At 36.7% G+C, this 20,255-nt stretch overlaps 1 protein-coding gene across 2 annotated transcripts in view; it reads right to left on the bottom strand.

Annotated features, from left to right (window-relative positions):
- Nucleotides 1-20,255, bottom strand: part of C9H8orf34 (chromosome 9 C8orf34 homolog) — a 336,866-nt gene that overhangs the window by 16,795 nt on the left and 299,816 nt on the right. The window contains exons 11-12 of one of the 2 annotated variants that reach the window (XM_027973026.3): nucleotides 14,124-14,171; nucleotides 4,500-4,593 (exon numbers count right to left, since the gene is read on the bottom strand). In XM_027973026.3, the coding sequence (XP_027828827.1) occupies nucleotides 4,500-4,593; nucleotides 14,124-14,171 (142 nt within the window). The remainder of the gene's footprint in view (nucleotides 1-4,499; nucleotides 4,594-14,123; nucleotides 14,172-20,255) is intronic. The other variant, XM_042254288.2, reaches the window with a different exon arrangement.

Here is a 20,255-nt window from a genome sequence, read left to right as displayed (position 1 = left end):
TTATTTTGGCAATGTTTCTGGAATTCTAAATTATTCTAAACTAAAGAATTAAGAATAAAAATATAATGTCGATTTTGGGTCATGCTTTTGTAAGAGATAAATATGCATGTTGAAATTTTTTAATTAGCATTAACACAAAAACATACACAGAAGGAAAGAATATTGAAACATAACATACTTTTAAATTATATAATATTACTATCAAAATTAGTTTTGATATGTTTTCAATGAGGTTGCCAACTGCAACCTTTAACACTAACTTCTGTTAATTCAAAATACACTTAATGAGAATGCCCAATGTTTATTACAATTTTGGGTTCCTAACAATATAGGTAGTTTAAGTTGGAACCTAACAGTCAAGGTACAAATCTGAGAATCTGATTTCTGATGAATATATTTATATTTTTCATTCAAACCCTAGAACAAATAGTAAACTACCTTGCTGCTTTCGACAGCTGGAAAGTCCAGCTTTTTGTTTCCCTTTCCACACCTGAGGCTGCTTTTCCAGGTAACAGACTTTATACAGCATCATCCTGCCAGCCTCCCGGCCTTAAGCAGACCCTGGGTCAAATCTGCTGTTTTTATGTACAGTGAGACCTCAGACCTAAATCCAAATCACTATTATATTAGTTCCCACTTCATCTGGCTCTTCTTTCTTTATTTTGGGCATCTCTGTTGATTCGTTTCTTTGGTTTGGCTTTTAATTTGTTTGCTTATTTTCGATTTGGTTGTTCATGTCAGGAAGATCCCCTAGAGAAGGAAATGGCAACCCACTTCAGCATTCTTGTCTGGGAAATCCCATGGACAGAGGAGCCTGGCAGGCTACATCCATGGGGTTGCAAAGAGTTGGACACTGCTTGGTGACTAAACAATAACAACTCATTTTTTAAAACCCAAAATGTAGTCAGAGGGTGCTGGCTGGCTTGACTGAGGCTGTTTAATGACGTGTGCCTTTGTAGATGTTGAACCTACTGACTAGGGGACCTGACTCTCAATCTTACTCCACATTTATTCCCTTGAATTTCAGCCTTTCTTCTTGTCCATCCTCACATTTGATATCTAAACTTAACTTACAGATAGAAATGCTGCCTAGAGAAATAAGGTCCAGAGATTAACAACACCACGGAGAAAATTCTGAAAACACAACACTCTGATTCATTGGACTTTTCATTCCAGTAGTTCTCAGCCTTTCGAATAAGCAAAGATCAATGGAGGAGCTTATTAGAAATGCAGAATTCAGAGTTCCATGCACAGAGATTCTGATTGACTAGGTCTGAAGTGGAGTCCAGTAACATGAATAGCAAACAAGTACCCCGGTAGGTACACGTGCCTATCATTTCAGTTACTTAGTGACTTCAGATCATAATCTGAGCAATTAAAAACAAGCATGGTCCTGACATGAGTTTTTAAAATTTCTGATGTAGACTTTTATACCAAAATCAGAGTAGAAAGAAAAAGTCTACTTAAGGAGTCTGCTTCTCTTGTTTACAATAAAAGTTTTTAAAGCTTCCCATTGAATTATTCAAGACATATTTTCCTAAATGGTGCTCTTTTATAAAACTTACTTGTGATAAGTCTTAGTTTTAAATGAGGCAATAAGAAATATGCACCACTACGAATATTCTGACATTATTTTGAAACTTTCCGCCAAGATAATTTTGTCTCAGGAGAAATCTGAAAATTCCATAAAATTATCTACATATAATTTATAGGAAGTTGAGTCAAGAAACAGGTGTTACCACTGGAATGATGACTCTTGTCCTTTTCCTATTCATACATTTCTAATATATGGGCCTCTAGACGCTAAATCAGACGCTGGAACGACATAGATTTATGTCATTTATTTTCTCTCACTGAGAAAATAAAGAGGTAAATGATCTGTACATATCTTGCCAGCTGTTCCACAAACCTCATACATTGAATACAAACTGAGACAGTAAAGAATCTGCCTGCAATACAGGAGACCCGTGTTCAATCCCTGGGTCAGGAAGATCCCCTGGAGAAGGGAATGGTTACCCACTCCAGTATTCTTGCCTAGAGAATTCCATTGACAGAGAAGCCAGGGAGTCTACAGTCCACAGCGTCTCAAAGAGTCAGACACGACTGAACGACTAACACTTTCACTTTCATCATAACCTCAGTGGCTCCATCTTACACTTGACCCAGTACTTAAATGTTGGATCCTGCTCTGGAAAAGCACTTGCATCTCTGTGCTATGAGTTTGGCTACATTGCCAACAAGCATTCCATTTCCAGATGGCTCCTATTACCACTTAATTATTTTCAAATCCTGATTTTATTTCAAACAATTTACCATTGTCAAGGGTCACCTCCAAGTACAACATGGCTGAAATCAAATATTTTTGGTTCTAGGTCTATGGTTAGGAGAGTTGAAGAATGACCTTCCTCAGAGTAATTGATTGACCATACGGCAAAATCTATAGTTAAACTCTAAACCCAACATTAAAATTTTAATAAAACTATAGATATTTTTATGACAATTATTCAGTCACAATTATTTATTTATTGATAAGTTAGTACCAAATAAATCTATGTATTAATTCATTAAATTTTCAGATATTTATTGAGGTCTTAATATGTAACTAAATAAGAAGACAAGAACAGAGTCATTTCCTCTATGAAGCTGCATTCTAATAGAAGATAAGATGATTACAACTTATCATGAAAACCTTGTGAAAGTATATGCAGAAAGACAATATGATTAGATGACAAGAGTTGAAGAAAGTTTGGGGAATTTTTAATTTCCTTTGCATTATTAACCTATTTTGTAGACTTAATACTGGTTGGAGACATACGGACTTGAGGGAAAGGAATTTAGTCTGAATTTAGACTTGGATTAAATACCGTTTTGATGAATACTTTCTTGATTTTAGTTTTAGTTCATTAAAAATTATAGCACACACATAGAATTAATACACTATGCATCTTATAAAGGTGTTGTTTACCTGGTCATGCCCATGTTGGGCACATATGTGTTGAATCTAAGAGTTAAACTATCCCAATTATATACACTATCTTTATACACCACACACATGAACACACACACACATTCCCTTGAAGGGTTTGTTTACTGCAAAATTTACAAAGACCTAAAAAAATTGATGAAAATTATTAAATCCAAACTCTAGAATGAGAGTTTCCATATCTTTAAATGTGTGGGGAGTAAAAGGTATAAACATGCTTGCCTTTGTTTTCGTAAAAATTGTGGGCCACTTGTTCTTTTAGATTTGGGGGATTCTCTTTTTATCCTATGCTGCCCTTTTCCTAGACTATTTTAGTTAGGATCCTTTATGTTAAAGATCTTCTAGATTATTCTCCTATTAAAAACAGATTAAAAGATAAATTGCTCTTTATTTTCATACTTGCTTAAACTACAGTCTGCTTTCAGAGTCTTCATCAGTTGTTTTCTAAAGAAGGTGTTTCCCTCCACTAGAGTCTGTACAATGACAGTGTTTTATTCACTGCATTTTGGATGTGCCAGCTGAACGTCACTGCAGTTGTCTCCTCCTCTCGCCTGAGCTCTTACCACATAGGTCCCCCTCCTGGCTATGTTCTTTCTAGCCACATAAGCCTACAGTTAAAGAAGCAGGATCAGGATATTTACAAATGCCTTTTCACCTGGAAGAGTGATTTCCTGAATCTCTCTGGTACAGAATCATGCTACCTTGTAACATATCAGGTATCTCTGATGACTATAGCTCAAGGGAACAGTTAATTGATCACTTCATACCAATTATCATGAGGACTAGGTTATTATTTACAATTTTTATTTCTCTCTACAGGCTACAAAAAAAAAAAAGGTAAAATTCTGATATCTCATTGTTTTAAAAATCAACGTTTTTCCTCAACAATCCAGACACTAACCTCTCATCTACAATGCTGAACCCATCTGTCTGAGAATGTCAGTAATACCTCGAGAGCACGCACTGAATTACCCCCAAGTTATAGTCATTCATTCTTTGTTATGGTTATAATCCAATGACTTAAATCAGGGGCTAGATATACTAACTGTCTTAAGTACTATTACAACACTAATCTTTTTGTGAACTTAGAACGGCTTTACGTATATCAATTTATTCATTTAACAAATACTGATAATTTCAAATATAATAGTGAGCAGTTCCTAATATACTTCAAAACATTTTAATAACCACAAGTTATACGGATATAAATCTACAGTATTAATAGAAGACTCACAATTCAAATAGACATTTTATATTGGTCTTCAGAAAGAATAATTCCTGTTTTAAGATACTACACCTCTTTTCAGAAAGTTAAGCTTATAGGTCTCTGCACCACAATTAAGACATCACTGAATCAAGATTTATAGCCGGAAAGTATAGCTTCACTTTACATGTGCTCCACAAACAAGTCTGAATTTTTTGCAGATATTGTTCGATGTTAGGAAAATAATGTGCCATCATCATGAACGTCCTTTGGCTAAAAGCAGTTTGTCAATAAACAGCAGTGTCTACTCACGTTTCTCTTGTTCTGCTTCTACTCCTTCGCTTTCTGTGTCACTTGGCAAGATCCACGGTTGATGAACCACCTGCAGTTGCTTCAAAGAGTCATCCTGCCAAAGAAGAAACTTATTTGGATTAAATTCTAGAATGATATTGTGAATATGGGTGAACACTTCAGTTCCTATGAATTACATGTCAAAAAAAATAAAAGAATTTCCTCACAACAGAAAAGAATTCTAAGCTTAAATTCATTTCCATTTCATGGATATGCCACAAACTCTGAACTCATTATTTTTAACTTTCTCCTTTTAATAAGATTTAATGTCTTCATAAGAAATATCTAGGACTTCCTCCGGAGAAGGCAATGGCAACCCACTCCAGTACTCTTGCCTGGAGAATCCCAGGGACGGGGGAGCCTGGTGGGCTGCCGTCTATGGGGTCGCATAGAGTCGGACACGACTGAAGTGACTTAGCAGCAGCAGCAGCAGCAGGACCTCCTTGGTGGCTCAGGTGGTAACGAATCTGCCTGCAATTCAGGAGACCTGTGTTCAATCCCTGGGTCAGGAAGATCCCTGGAGAAGGGAATGGCAACCCACTCCAATATTCTTGCCTGGAGAATTCCATGAGCAGAGGAACCTGGCAGGCTATAATCCATGGGGTTGCAAAGAGTTGGACATGACTGAGCAACTAACATACAACACTAGACTATGTTTCTTCCTGAGGTAATGTTTTTATGAATTCCTGGCACTCATTCTGGGGAATATAATAATGAAATATTCAATATATAAGTGCATAAAATGTGTCTGTTTGCCATCAAGGTTCCAATTCCTTTAAATGTGATTAAGGATTAGTAGGATTCAGAGAACAGTCTCAACTTTACCCTTTAGTACTATTTCACTACCTTCTTCCTCTTATTACTTCCTATTTTCATTAATATAGTTCTTAAGTACTTCCTTGCTGCTCCACACCTCCATCACTGACCTAAGGCAGTCCCTCATCATCTTGCATCCTGACTGTAGTTATAGTCATCTACAAGTTTTCTAGGATTAAGATTCATACCTTCCCTAATTATCTCCACCATTTCCTCGCCATGGTGAGATTTTAACAATGGCACGTGATGCCATCATTATCTCATTTATAACCCTCGAGTGGTCTTCTCATTATCTCCAGCATAAAATCACAGCTCAAGGCCCTTCATGCTTCGTGCTGGTCTAGCCTCTGATTTACCACCACTTCCATCTCCATTCCACCTTGACTGACACTTCCACTCCAGCTATCATTAACTGGTAGTTCCCCAACTTTCTCATTCTCTCTAATTTACTAAGATGTTTTCATATGTCATACTTCCTGCTTAGGATGCACTCTATTTATCTGTCTCAAACATTAACAGTCCTCCCAAGGCTCAGTTGTCATCTCCATTGTGATGTTGTATGAGTTTTGATAAGCGCTCTAATAATCAATGTGCATGTATGCCTGCTAATTCGCTTCAGTTGTATCTGACTCTTTTGTGACCCCATGGACTGTAGCCTGCCAGGCTCCTCTGTCCATGGGATTTCCTATGCAGGAATACTGGAATGGGTGCCAATTCTTTCTCCAGGGGATCTTCCTGAGCCAGGGATCAAACCCAGGTCTCCTGCATTGGCAGGCGGATTCTTTACCACTGAGCCACCTGGAAAGTCCTGATTTATTTTTAGGATTTAATATTTTTTCCCAATACTGGATTTGGTCTTGAAGGAGTAAAGTATAGGGGCAGCACAAATCTGAAAAATCTTAACTTTAGAATTTCATAACAGTACAGAGAACTACAGAAGTAAATTTTCAAAAATCTTTATGTAACAGAAAGGGATATCACATCCCTGCAGTTTTTCACATGGCGTCTCTGGGTTTAAAGAATATGAAAAATGATCCTTTTTATCTTATAAGGTAAAATCAAATGGCAAAAGCTCTTTGTTTAAAACAGAAAAAAGTTTAAAGTGATCATGAAAAAAATGTTTTCAATTGAAAAAGCATTTTGGCTATTTAGCTTTTTCGTCCAGATCCTAAAATCTGTTTTCATAAGAAAAGATATGACTAATAAGCCAATACTGTTAATTTTTCCCACAATAGTTCAGAATATTCAGTAATACTACTGATTGGTTTCTGGTCTTAATGGTTTTACTGCTGAACAGATAAGCTATTCTTAGTTTATTACAAATTATTTACAGTACAAATGAAACATTAGCTTGGTAAAATTTGTAGTTTGGGAAGAACTTTAAAATGTTGAGCTGTTGGAATCAGAATCGTAGAGATAGTATAAATATTTCTATTAATAGATCATTTAAATGTTTTACTTTGGTTTTCCCTTGAATACAGTTAGTAATATAATGCACCTGTTTGCTTCATCAATGCCAACAGGCAAAACTATGAATGGCCAAAGTTCAGCCCATCAGACTACTTATAATTCTTTTTGATGGGGTCAAGGAGCTAAACTTGCGAACATTTTTAAAAACAAGAGTTGACATGTTCCTTTTTTGCCAACTTATTCAAAAAATTTTCTACAGGAATACTTAACTCCTTCTGAGCATAGTACAAACTATTTCATATTCCCAAGAGCAAGTTCTTTGGATTGCTTTTAGAAGAAATGCCATTCATCCTTTTTCTAAAACACTTTTACCATAAGTATGTAAATGTCCAGGGACCAGGAGTGGTGGGAAATAGTGACATGTATCATATGGAAAACAGTCTCTAGCCCTGTATCAACATATCATTTTATCTGCTAACAGAGTAAGTGCTTTATAAACTTTAGCGGTATTGTTATTCCACATGGCTGGTTTATTTTTGGATTCTCTAAATGCAGTCCATCAGTGATTAATGTCATGTGTGGCCATAGGTTATTCTGGTTTTTTAGAGAGGAAAAAAAAAAAAAATGGTCCTCTGCTCAAACGCTCACCATTGGATAATTTAACTCTGAGGCAACTAAATATTTCTTTCTTTTTGGTTAAGAATGAAAATAATACACAAAACATCAGCTTCAACCTTGCAAAAGGGATTGTCACTTTTATTTTATTTCTCTAAAGATCTTTACTTCTTTAAGACTCTAAAAAGCAAGTATTCCTGAAGCATGTTTCAAATAAAGCAGAATAATATTATATCCCACTTACATACATTTAATAGACTGTAAAGCTGATAGAGAATTAAACCTATACTTCTGTTAAAATAAAATTCTCCCTTTTAATATAGTTTGGAAATAATTTTGTATTTGTTAATGAAATGGCTAGTATTATCAGGCTGAACACTCTAATTATTTTGTGAATTATACTTCTGTAGCTTATTTCTTTTGCATATTATCAGAGGACAATTAAAACATAAGAACAGGGAAACTTCCCCAGTGGTCCAGTGGTTAAGACTCTGCCTTCCAATGCAGAGGATGAAGGTTCCATAACTGATCAGGAAACTAGGATACTGCATGCCCCAGGGTGCAGCCAATTTTTTTAAACTAAAATAAACATGACATTGTAAATCAACTATAGTTCTTTTTTTTTATGTTCGCATTTGTTTTATTTATTTTTATTTTTTGTTGTTGTTGTTTTTAAATTTTTATTTTTACTTTATTTTACTTTACAATACTGCATTGGTTTTGCCATACATTGACATGAATCCAAATCAACTATATTTCAATTAAAATTAAAAATAATTAAGAACAGAAAGTGATACATTTGAGAAAATATAAGTTTGAATGAACAAGATCTGGGAAAAGAAAAAAAGGAGCAATAACAAAGTTATAACAATATGGTAGATTATGAAAAACATTACAAAATAAACACAAACTGCTAAGAAAAATTTATCCAACAAATTTGCTACACTACACTATGTATTGGTATTGCTCTCTGATAAAAGAAATGTTCACATATTGAGTTATAGGGAAGTATTCTGGCTTATGCATGAGTTAACTTGAATCTGATCTTAACTAAAATAGCCTGTTTGTGGCCTATCAAACATACATTGCACATCTGCTTTAATTATTAGAGAAAAGGACAGATTGACCAAACAATAAAGAATGTCCATGTTAAAAATAAAGATTAAATGCCTCTCTTCCTGGGACACCAATGCTGGGCCTCCTTCAATGATAAGACTCCCTTCCCAGGTGCCAAGGCCACACTGACTTGCTGTGCACTTGCTGGACTGTTCTTTTTTTTGAAACCTTGAAGAAATGTAGCCCTGACTTGTTTGATGTTCTTTGTTCTGACAAGATACAAAACTGTGCTGAAAATCCTGCATCTCCTGAACAGTTTCTCAGAGTCATCTGGGAAGTAGGCTTCTGAGCTAGTCCTCCGTTTGGCTCAAAAATGGAGGACTTTTTTCTATGTTTCTTATTGATTATTTACTGATTATTTTCCTGACACCTCCATCTTATTTCTTAACTCATTTCTTTCTGTGGTTTTTCTATTCAAGAAAATTATAGGATGACATTGTAAAAACTTTGAAAGTAACAAAAGATGATTGGGTAGAGCCAATGAAAAACAAGTCATTTTTCTGGCAAGCCCTTTCATTTGTCTGATTTTATGAAGGTACTCTTTCATCGACTTTGAGCTATGTTATAACTGTGCAATTTATAGAAATGTATAGTAGTGCAAATAATTCTTGTCTGTATAAAAGCAAACTGCGTCTACTTCAATGCACTTGATTAGTAACCTATGGATATTGATCAATTGTGCCATTTTTTACATGTAGTTATAACTTCATTTGAACATTCTTTATTAGACTACACATGTGAAGATTTGAATTCGCCTTAGAACTGGCTGTAACATCTTACTGGTTTCCTCATTCATTAGTGAGTTAAATAAATTTTGACATATTCATTTTATATCTATATGAAAGCCATCATTATCATAACTTTTTAAAGACTACTATCCTTTAACAACATGTATTGATTCTTAATAAATATCAATGACAAAACAGGGTTTCCCTGAAGAAAAGCTTTGTTTTCTATTTTTCTAGAAATGAGAAATAAAATTATGATGCTGCATTCCAGTTATTTCCATTTTTAAAAAGTAAATCCTTGTGCATGATAAAAAGCAAAGACCTCTTATTATTACAGGAGAATAATGTCATGCACACTCCTTCAAAAGTATAGTTGAAACTTCATTACAGTAATGATCACAGAATATACCACATGAGGAAAAGATGCCAAAATCGGCATGAAAAGCAATTCTAAGTTATTTGGTTGCATAGAATCAATCCTCTTTCCAGTTTAGATGGTACAGCTGACAAAATCAACCTCAACAGATTTGAAAAGACCTGTCTGAGTAATACTCCATTGTGTATATGTACCACAGCTTTTTTATCCATTCGTCTGCTGATGGACATTTAGGTTGCTTCCATATACTAGCTATTATAAACAGTGCTGCGATGAACATTGGGGTACACGTGTCTCTTTCAATTCTGGTTTCCTTGGTGTGTATGCCCAGCAGTGGGATTGCTGGGTCATAAGGCAGTTCTATTTCCCAGAGGGATGGTAAGGGGAGGGAGGTGGGAGGGGGGTTCAGGATGGGGAACACGTGTACACCTGTGGCAGATTCATGTTGATGTATGGCAAAACCAATACAATATTGTAAAGTAATTAGTCTTCAATTAAAATAAATACATTTATATTAAAAAATAAACAAAACAGCAACAATAACAACAAACAAAACAAAACAAAAGACCTGTCTGCTCAACGTGCTTCTTTTCCTGTCTGACACCCTCGGAGACTGTGACGCTGCCTCTTGACACCTTGAGTCAGTTTACCCTCCTCTGTGTGTTGTCTCCGGCCTTCAGCTACCTTCCTGAAGTTATGAGGAACCACTCTAAACTGCTCTCGTGTGTGTGCATGCTCAGTCACTTCAGTCCTGTCCAACTCTCTGAGACCCCATGAACTACAGGTCACCAAGCATCTCTGTCCATGGGATTTTCCAGGCAAGAATAGTGGAGTGGGTTGCCATTTCCTCCTCTAGGGGGTCTTTCTAACCCAGGGATTGAACCCAAGTCTCCTGTGGCTCCTGCATTGGAAGTGGATGGATTCCCACGGAGCCATCAGGGAAGCTGCTCTTGAACAAGTTTAAAAAATCATTAACTTCAGTCTTGAGCTCTTTACAGATACTCAATCATTTAAACTGACAATATCTATCTGATGAATACATATGCAAATGAATACATTTCTCTAATAATTAGCAGTATACTATGCTTGTTGGTGTTGTTCAGTTACTAAGTAATGTCCAACTCTTTTATAACCCCATGGACCTGTAGCCCACCAGGCTCCTTTGTCCGTGGAGTTCTCCAGGCAATGGTACTGGAGTAGGTTGCCATTTCTTTCTCCAGGGGATCTTTCTGACCCAGGGACTGAATCCGGGTCTCCTGCATTGGCAGGAGGATTCTTTACCGTTGAGCCACCAGGGAAACCCATATTGTATGCCACTTTCCAATTACTCCTCTAGGAAATGTGATATTTTAAATGGTTTAGCTTCTCTACAAAAGGTATGGCAAGCTTTGCAAGTATTTGGTTTTAAGTTGTTTTCAATTATATATATATATATATATATATTTGAGTGAATTTTAACATTATAATTTTAACAGCTATGATTTTTGCAATGTGAAAATCTTATTCCTACCCTGAGTTATTAAGTACCTTACATGTAAAGAACACATAATTTCTTTTTAAACTGTTAGAACCATTTTGAGGATCAAGAGAAGTAAACTATTATAAAATATCTTCTTTTCATTTGGCCAAGAATACAAATCCTGTCTGAAAAAATAAATAATACATTAAAAATATAGAAAATATAGACATTTCATTTTAGCTTTACGTTTAGAGGAGACCATATTGTCTCCTTAGTTTTGATTTAGGTCTTAACAAAATTACCTAACATCATGTGGTTATGATTCTATCTAATTATAAGACTAAATTTACAAAATACAAAAAAAAAAAGGGGGGGGACTTTGATGTACAAAGAGCTGTTCAAATTTTAGCAAGAAATGTTAAATATAATAAAAATGTAAACTCTATGGTTTATTTGAGTTTTAGTGTATACTAAATAAAAGCAAATGCTTGCTAGATCACTTTTAACTTCAATGCTTCTAACATTTATAAATACTGCTCCTCACTGTTTGCTGATTCTACTAACAAGAAGGAGGGCAAAAGCAAAACAAGAGTGTAAGTGAGAAGAAACAAAAACTATCATTTTATTCCCCACATTCTCAACATTTTTGCACCGGCAAGGAAGAAGAGTTTAAATATATATTTTCTGCAGACCAAATGGAATGATTAACATCTGCAAAAAAAGAAACTATCAATAAATTATAATAGTTCATTAATTAAGGTCATACTTAGTTTTTATGTAAAGGATGATTGTTTATTGGTTTTAAAAAGAGCTAAAATCTAAATATTAACCAATATTAGATCAAAAATACTATGTGTTACTGACCCTCTAGAAAGGTAAGGCTTACCTTGGGTAGCTCACACACAGTCATACTGAAAGTGAGCTATGAATCTCAGAAGCTAGAGAGATTATATACCCTAATCAACCAACAAATACTATTCTTGAGAGTGAATGAAAAAAAAGTAAATAAATAAATTTATTAATAAGAATTTCTCCTTAACCTCTGTTATACAAAATTGGGGATTTTCCATGATGTATACAGTTACTTTCTAGAAATAGCATCGGAAAGAAGACGTCAGGGCAGCACTTCTCAAACTGTAGGGTATTTATGAATCACACAGAATTCTTGGTAGAAACGTAAATTTTGACTCTCTGGATCTGGTGTGAGTGCTGAGATTTGGCATTTCTTGCAAGCCCCCAGGGGATCCAGTGTCACTGGTCAGAGGAACACACTGAGGAGAAACGCCCTGCTAGTGCTTCCGATGTGTGTTGGTTGCTTAGTTGTGTTCGACTCTGTGACCCCATGGACTATACCCTGCCAGGCTCCTCTGTTCATGGAATTCTCTAGGCAAGAATACTGGAGTGGGTTGCCATTCCCTTCTCCAGGGGATCTTCCCGACCCAGGGACTGAACCTGAGTCGCTGTGTTTCCTGCATTGGCAGGTGGATTTTTTTTTTTTTAATCACTGAGCCACTTGGGAAGCCCTTGTCACGTAAAGCATTTACACAATTGCATATAACATGCACATTTAGGTTGCACATGTATAATGATGGAGAAAATAAGGATCTTTTCCTTGGATAAGAATCATAAAATTAGACTGTCTCTTTATAAAAGTTCTATCACATATGCAACCCTTTGCCCGTACTGGCATCTCAACGGTTCTCTTTCTCTACAGTACTAGATCCATACAGGACACATTACAAAAGGTATTAGGCACATTTTTGTGGAGGTGACCTACTACCCTTAGTCCCTGGTGGGGAATGCTGACCAACGGCTTGAGCAACCATGGAATCCTAAAGAGAGGTTCTAAGTGTATATACTGAAAATAGTATCTCTATCTTCTTGGGAAACATTAATTGCTTTAATGTATTTATCTAGATTTCAACATCAAGTACATTAAACTGAAACTTAAAATTAATGCACCAAGCCTCCAATTTTTTTTTTTTGCACCATATATTTTGATTTCTAACCTGAGTTCAGAACATCTACCTAGTTATTTCTTTGTTTTCCTTTTGCTATCCTTTCTCCATGTGCCTTTGGTAAAATTTCAACCACCTCCACACAAACATGCAAACCAGGGATGTTAGAAACTTAAAGGGGGTGCTATGCGCTCGAATTGTCCTCTTCAAATGATATCTGGAAGCAAGAGTGACTTTAAGTATGGGTACACTGTTCTGAATAAATATGTGAAGTACCTACTACACTGAGCAGGCCATTCAAAATGGTCTTTGAATGGATTCATGCATGCAAGAATAAAATATTTAGAGAAACAGTTTCTGTCTCACTGAGAAGCAATATTCAAACCAAATATTTGCTACTTCTATGACTTCACTGCCAAACTGTTTCCCAGTTTCCTTCACCTGCGAAAGATTCAGATGGCTAATTTAGTGACCATTATGGTTTGGCTTCAGACCAAGTTTTATGGAGTCTGTCTACTGGCTTATCAGAGAGCTCGAAAATGCAGTTTGCAGACAGCAAAAGCACATCCCGAGACACAGAGAATCCTTGGCTATCTCCAAAATAAAGCCAGGAGTTTCAATGCTTTTGCAACAAAAGTCTGCCAGACATTTTTATTGTCAAGATAGCACTTTGCTTAATGACTTGTAGGGCTAACATCCTTGATGAACATTTATCACATGAATGAATGCCAGTTTGGTACAGCTTATTCTCTCCGTAAGAGCAATGATCGTGTCTTATTCTGTTGTGCACAGCCAATATAAAACATGTGTTTCTCATTTATTAGGATATCAACAAATGCTTGTGAATGAAAATAAACAATAGCTTTAGGTTTACACCATTTTACATTCATATCCAAGATGAATTAATTATAGGATCTCCTCACCAGAGAGGAACATAACACCATTTTGATAACCTACTATAAATACTGTCTTTTTTTTGGTAGGCATGACTGGTGAATGGGTATAGACTGGAAACCCTATAGGCAGATGGAGAAAGCCCAAATGGGTGCTTCACCCCCATATGATAGACTGATTTCAGACCATGTACAAGACCACGTGAAAACTCACTTCTTCCATGTAGTTTTTCAATGACTGTCCTCCACTGACCGCTTCTCCCTAGAGGCAGACAGGAAGAGAGGTTGAAAAAGTCAGGAGAAAGAGAAGGAACAAAAGAAGAGTCATGAAAACTAGTAGAATCTGGGAGCAACACTAAATCTATACTATTCCCCCACCACTTCTTTTGATTGTTGTTGTTTAGTCGCTAAGTCATGTCTGACTGTTCTGCAACTTCATGGACTGTAGCCCACCAGACTCCTCTGTCAATGGGATTTCCCAGGCAAAAATACAAGAGTAGTTGCCATTTCCTTCTCAAGGCAATCTTCCCAATCCAGGAATCAAACCCACATCTCCTGCATTGGCAGGCGAATTCTTTACCACTGAGTCACCAGGGAAGCCCCACCTCAGCTGATACTTGTGGGGTCAACTGTTCGACAAACTCTTACTCGGAAGGAAATCATTTTTTCAAGGCAACAATATATCTTTCAGGTGGATTTTAGGTCATGTAAAGAAATACCATCTAGTGGAGCTATAATAACTACTCCTTAGGCATTAGTCGCTCAATCATGTCCAACTCTTTGACCCCATGGACTGCAGCCCACCAGGCTCCTCTGTCCATGGGATTCTCCAGGCAAGAATACTGGAGTGGGTAGTCATTCCCTTCTCCAGGAGTTCTTCCTGACCCAGGGATCAAACCCAGGTCTCCTGCATTGCAGGCAGATTCCTTACCATCTGAGCCACGAAGGACACCTTAGTACTGAATGCTTAATGACTGGCATCCAAATTTCTGCTATTAACTTTATAAATATGTACTTAAAACTAGGCTAGTAAAAAAGTCACTAATTCTGTATTTAATAAATCTGTGTGAAGACCTAGCATTATATAAATATATATGTAACAAGTCATATAAAATTTATATATATATACACACACATATATATACACCTATATACATAACTATATAGAAGTATAGTTGATTTACAATATTGTGTTCATTTCAGATGTACAGCAAAGTGATTCAGTTTAGAAAAAGATATACGTCTATACTTCATGGCCAGAAACATTTGGAAATAAATTCTGAGATACCATGAATGATAAATTCTAGGACACCATGTGTGTTTAAAAGATAGGTAAATAAATATGAATAAAGCTTACATTTGTTTCTATAACTTTTCAAAGACCCTCCTTTTTAACTTTTCAAGGCTCTCGTATGCATGATCTTATTTGATTGATTTTTTTACTACAACTTGAGGGTAAGGCATCCTCAGGCCAATCTGATCTATAAAGAAGGCTGGGCTGCAGAAAGCAACGCTTAAAGGCCAGGAGCCATTGCTGGGTCTGGAGTCAACCCTGACACTCTTATACCTTGCTGAAATGAAAATTCTAAAATGAAAAATTAAATTCACTTTTTAGGTTTTTTTTTTAAAAATGGTGATATGAGACCCAGCTTCAACCCCTGGCTTGGGAAGATCCCCTGGAGAAGGGAATCGCTACCCACTCCAGTATTCTTGTCTGGAGAATCCCCATTGACAGAGAAGCCTAACGAGATACAGCGTGTGGGATCGCAGAGAGTCAGACATGACTGAGCAACTAACACTTTCACAACTTCACATACCCCAAAGCACTTTCAGAGGGTTAAAAATATATATATATATATATATTTTTTTTTTCCACAACAAAAATTAATCTAGGAATAAAGTTCTGGGATTCTTTAAAAATCACAGATGGGGTCATATTTTTTCACAAATTATGGTTTTCACTAGCAAAAAAAAATTAATATGCTATAGTTTAAATGTTTTCAAATGCTTCCAAGTTTGTGGGATTTTTTAATGGAGAAGATAATGAAAGAGATAGGATACTTATATTTATTTAAACTAAAGCATAAACTGTTAGGAAAAACCAAATCCATATAAATCCCCCAAACTGTGAGACATTTAATCAAAGCAGGCAGACAGGGATGGAAAATTACTTTCAGATAAACTGCTTTTTACAGCTGAATTAACTATACTATCTCCCCTCATTTGGACAACTGGTCTGGAAAGAATGCTGTGGGTTCTTCCAATTTGGCTCTTCTTCCTGACAGAACCAGTGCATTTCTGCCAACACTCCTTTCCTCTTTGCCTGTGCTGTTGGGGTGAGAGGCATGCGTGTGTGCTAAGTCACTTCAGTCATGTCCAACTCTTTGCAACCCTATGGGCTGTAGCCCTCCAGGTTCCTCTGCCCAGAGGATTCTCCAGTAAGAACACTGGAGTGGGTTGCCATGCCGTCCTCCATGGGATCTTCCTGACCCAGGGATCAAACCCACGTCTTTTCTGTCTCTTGCCTTGGGAGGCAGGTTCTTTATCACTAGAGCCACCTGGGAAGCCCAGGGATGAGAGGATGAGATTTTGGAAGGGCCAACAGCTAAGGCCTAACAGTTAGATGCTGGAGAGCAGTCCCTAGGTGCTCGCTGAAAAACGATTTGTTTTCCTTGGATCTGCAACGTGGTTGTTTTCCCCAATTGTCTGGAAACTTGCAGAATCTGACCTAGACCTGGTGATGACTGAGGGCTTTCTTGATGACCAGATATAACAAAAGCCTGTATCCTCCAGGGCTTCTCGATAGGCTTTCTTTTTCCCACAGTGCCAGGTCCTTTTGAATATCTACACCAGGGAAAAGGGAGCAACCCACACAACATGATTTGTTACAAAGGCCACACAGATTGGAGTCTGGCTGTAACCACCTCTCAGATCACTGACATGGGTAGCACTGATGAATGAGGAGCATGAAGTAAAAAACTTTAGGAGGAAAACAGAGGGAATGGGTCTTTTGAGAGACGATGATAAACATGGCACAGAGCCAAGTGAACCAAATAGAGAACAAGACATCAGAATCTCTAAGTCTTGGGGTCAGAGGAGATGGCACTGGTTAGGAGGTTTGATTCAACAACTCTGTCCTCGCTTCCCCATTTCCAACATAGCGCTGCTGCCATGCTGACTTTCTTCCTTACCCTACTGGTGGTACGAATGAAATAAAACCACTTCCAAAGCACAAGGCTATCAACTTTGGTCATCTTTTTCTCAGTTTTAAATAATTGGCGTTTTAGATATCAAGTCATTCTAAGAACATAATATGATTTTAATCACCTGGAAATGAATCAAAAGTACCTAAATGCAATTTCCCTTGAACACACAAAGAGAAGAAAGCGGATAGAAGGGAGGCAGACCGGGGCGTGTGAAGGAAGGAAAGGGCAGAATACATGGAAACTGCCTAAAAAAAAAGGAAGAAAAGGTATTTCCTGAAATGTGGCTTCAGTTATCATGAATCTTAATATAACCAACAGTTGAGATAAAAGTGCTTTGAATGTGAATTACAAAATATAAACTCAGCGAAAGGAAAAAAAGAGGCTGATATGATTATTGCTTAACTTATGACATGGGATCACGGCTGTTAAGAGATGGAAGGCTCTCGTCACTCTCCTAGCTTTTTTTCCAATTAAGGAAGCATTCTTAGTGAGATGGAATATTCTAGAGACAGAACTAGGATTAGACTCACACTCTCCCAAATCAATCACCATTTTCCAGCATACAAGGCTGCTCTTTTTTCTATCAGTAAGTATTTCCTGTTCCTCTCTTACTAATCTTTAAACAAAATATGTACAGACTTGCACTTGCATACAGGGTACATTTATTCTCAAACATTTTATGTATAATACCTCTGGTATTCATTTCCTTCAGAGAAAGTTCCAAGAGAACCCTACTTCCACCAAAATGTTCTTTCTTCCCACCTTTTTTTCAAATGAAACTAAAAAATAATTTTGATACAGAGGAGACTCTCTTAAGAAGTACCTGGGGTACTTATAACCCATAGAAGAATGGGAGTGCCATATAAACGGCCAAGACATTTCTGAACCTAAGGGACCCATAACACTTTACTCTTTTGTTTCAAAAGTGTTTATGAAGCACCTATTCTGTGTCACACAATTTACCAGGCTTGGGGACAAAGAGGTGAATAAGAACTAATCCCTACCATAGAAAGTTTACCTTGAGAAAACAGATCTACAAGTTATTAGAAGATAGAGCAAAAGTTACTTGACACAGGTAAGCCCAAGGTGCTATAGGAAAAAAAACAGGAGGAAAAGGCATCTTGTCTTTCATTTATTAAACAAGCATGTTTTGAGAACGTCTATGTACTGGGAACTTTTATAACCACTTGATAACATAGGATGAAGGAGTCAAAGGAGAAAGATTAAAACTGAGCAAGTTATTTTTAAGCTTAGTCCTAAAGACTTAGTCGATTAGCCAGATGAAGGAACTGAATAAGGAAGAGGACTCATACCAAGCAGAAGGAAAATTTTGTACAAGGGCCTAGATCCAACACAGCAAATACCTGAAGCCACAAGTATTACAATGAAAATCACCAATACACCATGCATTGAAATATATATTGCATTTTGAGATAGACAGATATTAATATCATGTCATTTCCTAATTTTATACTATACTTTGCTGTAATATAGCTGCTAATAAAATGGTTATATGGTGTATGTGTGTGTGTGTGTGTGTAATTTGTTTGTCTTTTGGCCATGCCAACAAGGGATGGAACCTGGGCCCCCTGCAGTGGAAGCACCAAGTTCTAACCACTGGACTGCCAGGGAATTCCCTGTTGGGTTTTTGAAAGTGCATTACACAGGGTTACTGAATTTGTGATAGATGATAAAAATATTAAAGTTCAACTTTCCAAACTTGAGCAAATTTGACAGGTGGCAACTACTACTGATGTCTAAGACAATAGGCAGTGATCTAGGTCCAATTTGTAAAAAATTGGGTGCCACAATTTAGAAAATCAAAAATTCTGGGCAAGTTCTGAAGTCTTTTATATCACTGATGTAGTCAATAAATTAATAGCTAACTTGTGCTTTCAGACTTAAATATATGAACAGATGTTCTTTCTAATTGACCCCAATGTCTTTGCATATTGTTGAAAAATATCTTTTCTGAAACTTTGTTTACAATCTCATGAACAAATATAGCATCAGTACAGACCCTCTTTCTCAGAAAATGACACTGCATACCTGGCAACAGTGAGCCAGACTGATATACTCTAGGAAATTCATTGTATTTTAAAGAAAAATAAAGTCCTTTAGACATCTAAAAAAACATATTGTATGATTTACAAGGGAAAAACTTAGATTATCATTAGACTTTAACAGCAGTGATTTTATAACAGTAGAAAAATGAAGTAACATGTTTAAGATACTGAAGGAAAGAAAATGTGAGCCCAGTAATCCAATGGAGAGTGAACTTCAGAAAACCAAAATGCCTAGATCTAAAAACAGATGGTGAGCATTAACTATAGAGTTACCTGTCCTAAGACCACAAGACAGCTGAAAAGCAGAGAATATATTATGCATTGGCTATATCTTCTTGACAGTGTGGATTTTGTACAACTATTAAAAAATTGGGGAGAGAATAGAAAAGGTAAATGCACTTTTTTCAGTACATTTTATATGGGTAGATAGGCTGATATTTTTATCTTGAGACTCCTATATATAACATGGAATAAAACAAATGAGTTATTATGGAATATTTTAAATTCTAATATCACCTTTATAGTTGAGAATTGTTGGTACGAAAAAAAGGAGCTAAAGCTATAATACAAAAAGTTTACATTTAAGTCTTAGCACTCTCTACTTTGAATTGAAAGTGTCAACGTGAACTAATCGTCCACTCAAAGGCACTGGAAACAGGGCTTCCCTGGTGGCTCAGTGGTAAAGAATCTGCCTGCCAATACAGGAGACATGGGTTTGTTCCCTGGTCTGAGACAATCCAACATGCTATGGAGCCACTAAGCCCATGCACCCCAACTACTGAGCCCACGCTCTAGAGCCTGGGAGCTCCAACTATTGAGCCCATAGGCCACAACTACTGAAGCCTGAGTCCCTAGAGCCTGTGCTCTGCAACAAGAGAAGTTGCTGCAATGAGAAGCCAGAGTACCACACCTGAGAGTAGCCCCAACTTGCAGCAACTAGAGAAAGCCTGCATGAAGCGAGGAAGACTCAGCCCAGCCAAAACTAACTAAATACATAAATAATTTTTTAAAGACACTGGAAATAATAACTCAGGAGCAATGAGTATCCCTGGTATCCAGACTGAGGTCTTGAAA

Source organism: Ovis aries, chromosome 9 (genome assembly GCF_016772045.2).
Source record: "Ovis aries strain OAR_USU_Benz2616 breed Rambouillet chromosome 9, ARS-UI_Ramb_v3.0, whole genome shotgun sequence".
NCBI classification, from domain to species: domain Eukaryota; kingdom Metazoa; phylum Chordata; class Mammalia; order Artiodactyla; family Bovidae; genus Ovis; species Ovis aries.
The sequence above is the reverse complement of the archived record's forward strand: the minus strand, read 5'-3'. Positions and strand labels throughout refer to the sequence as shown.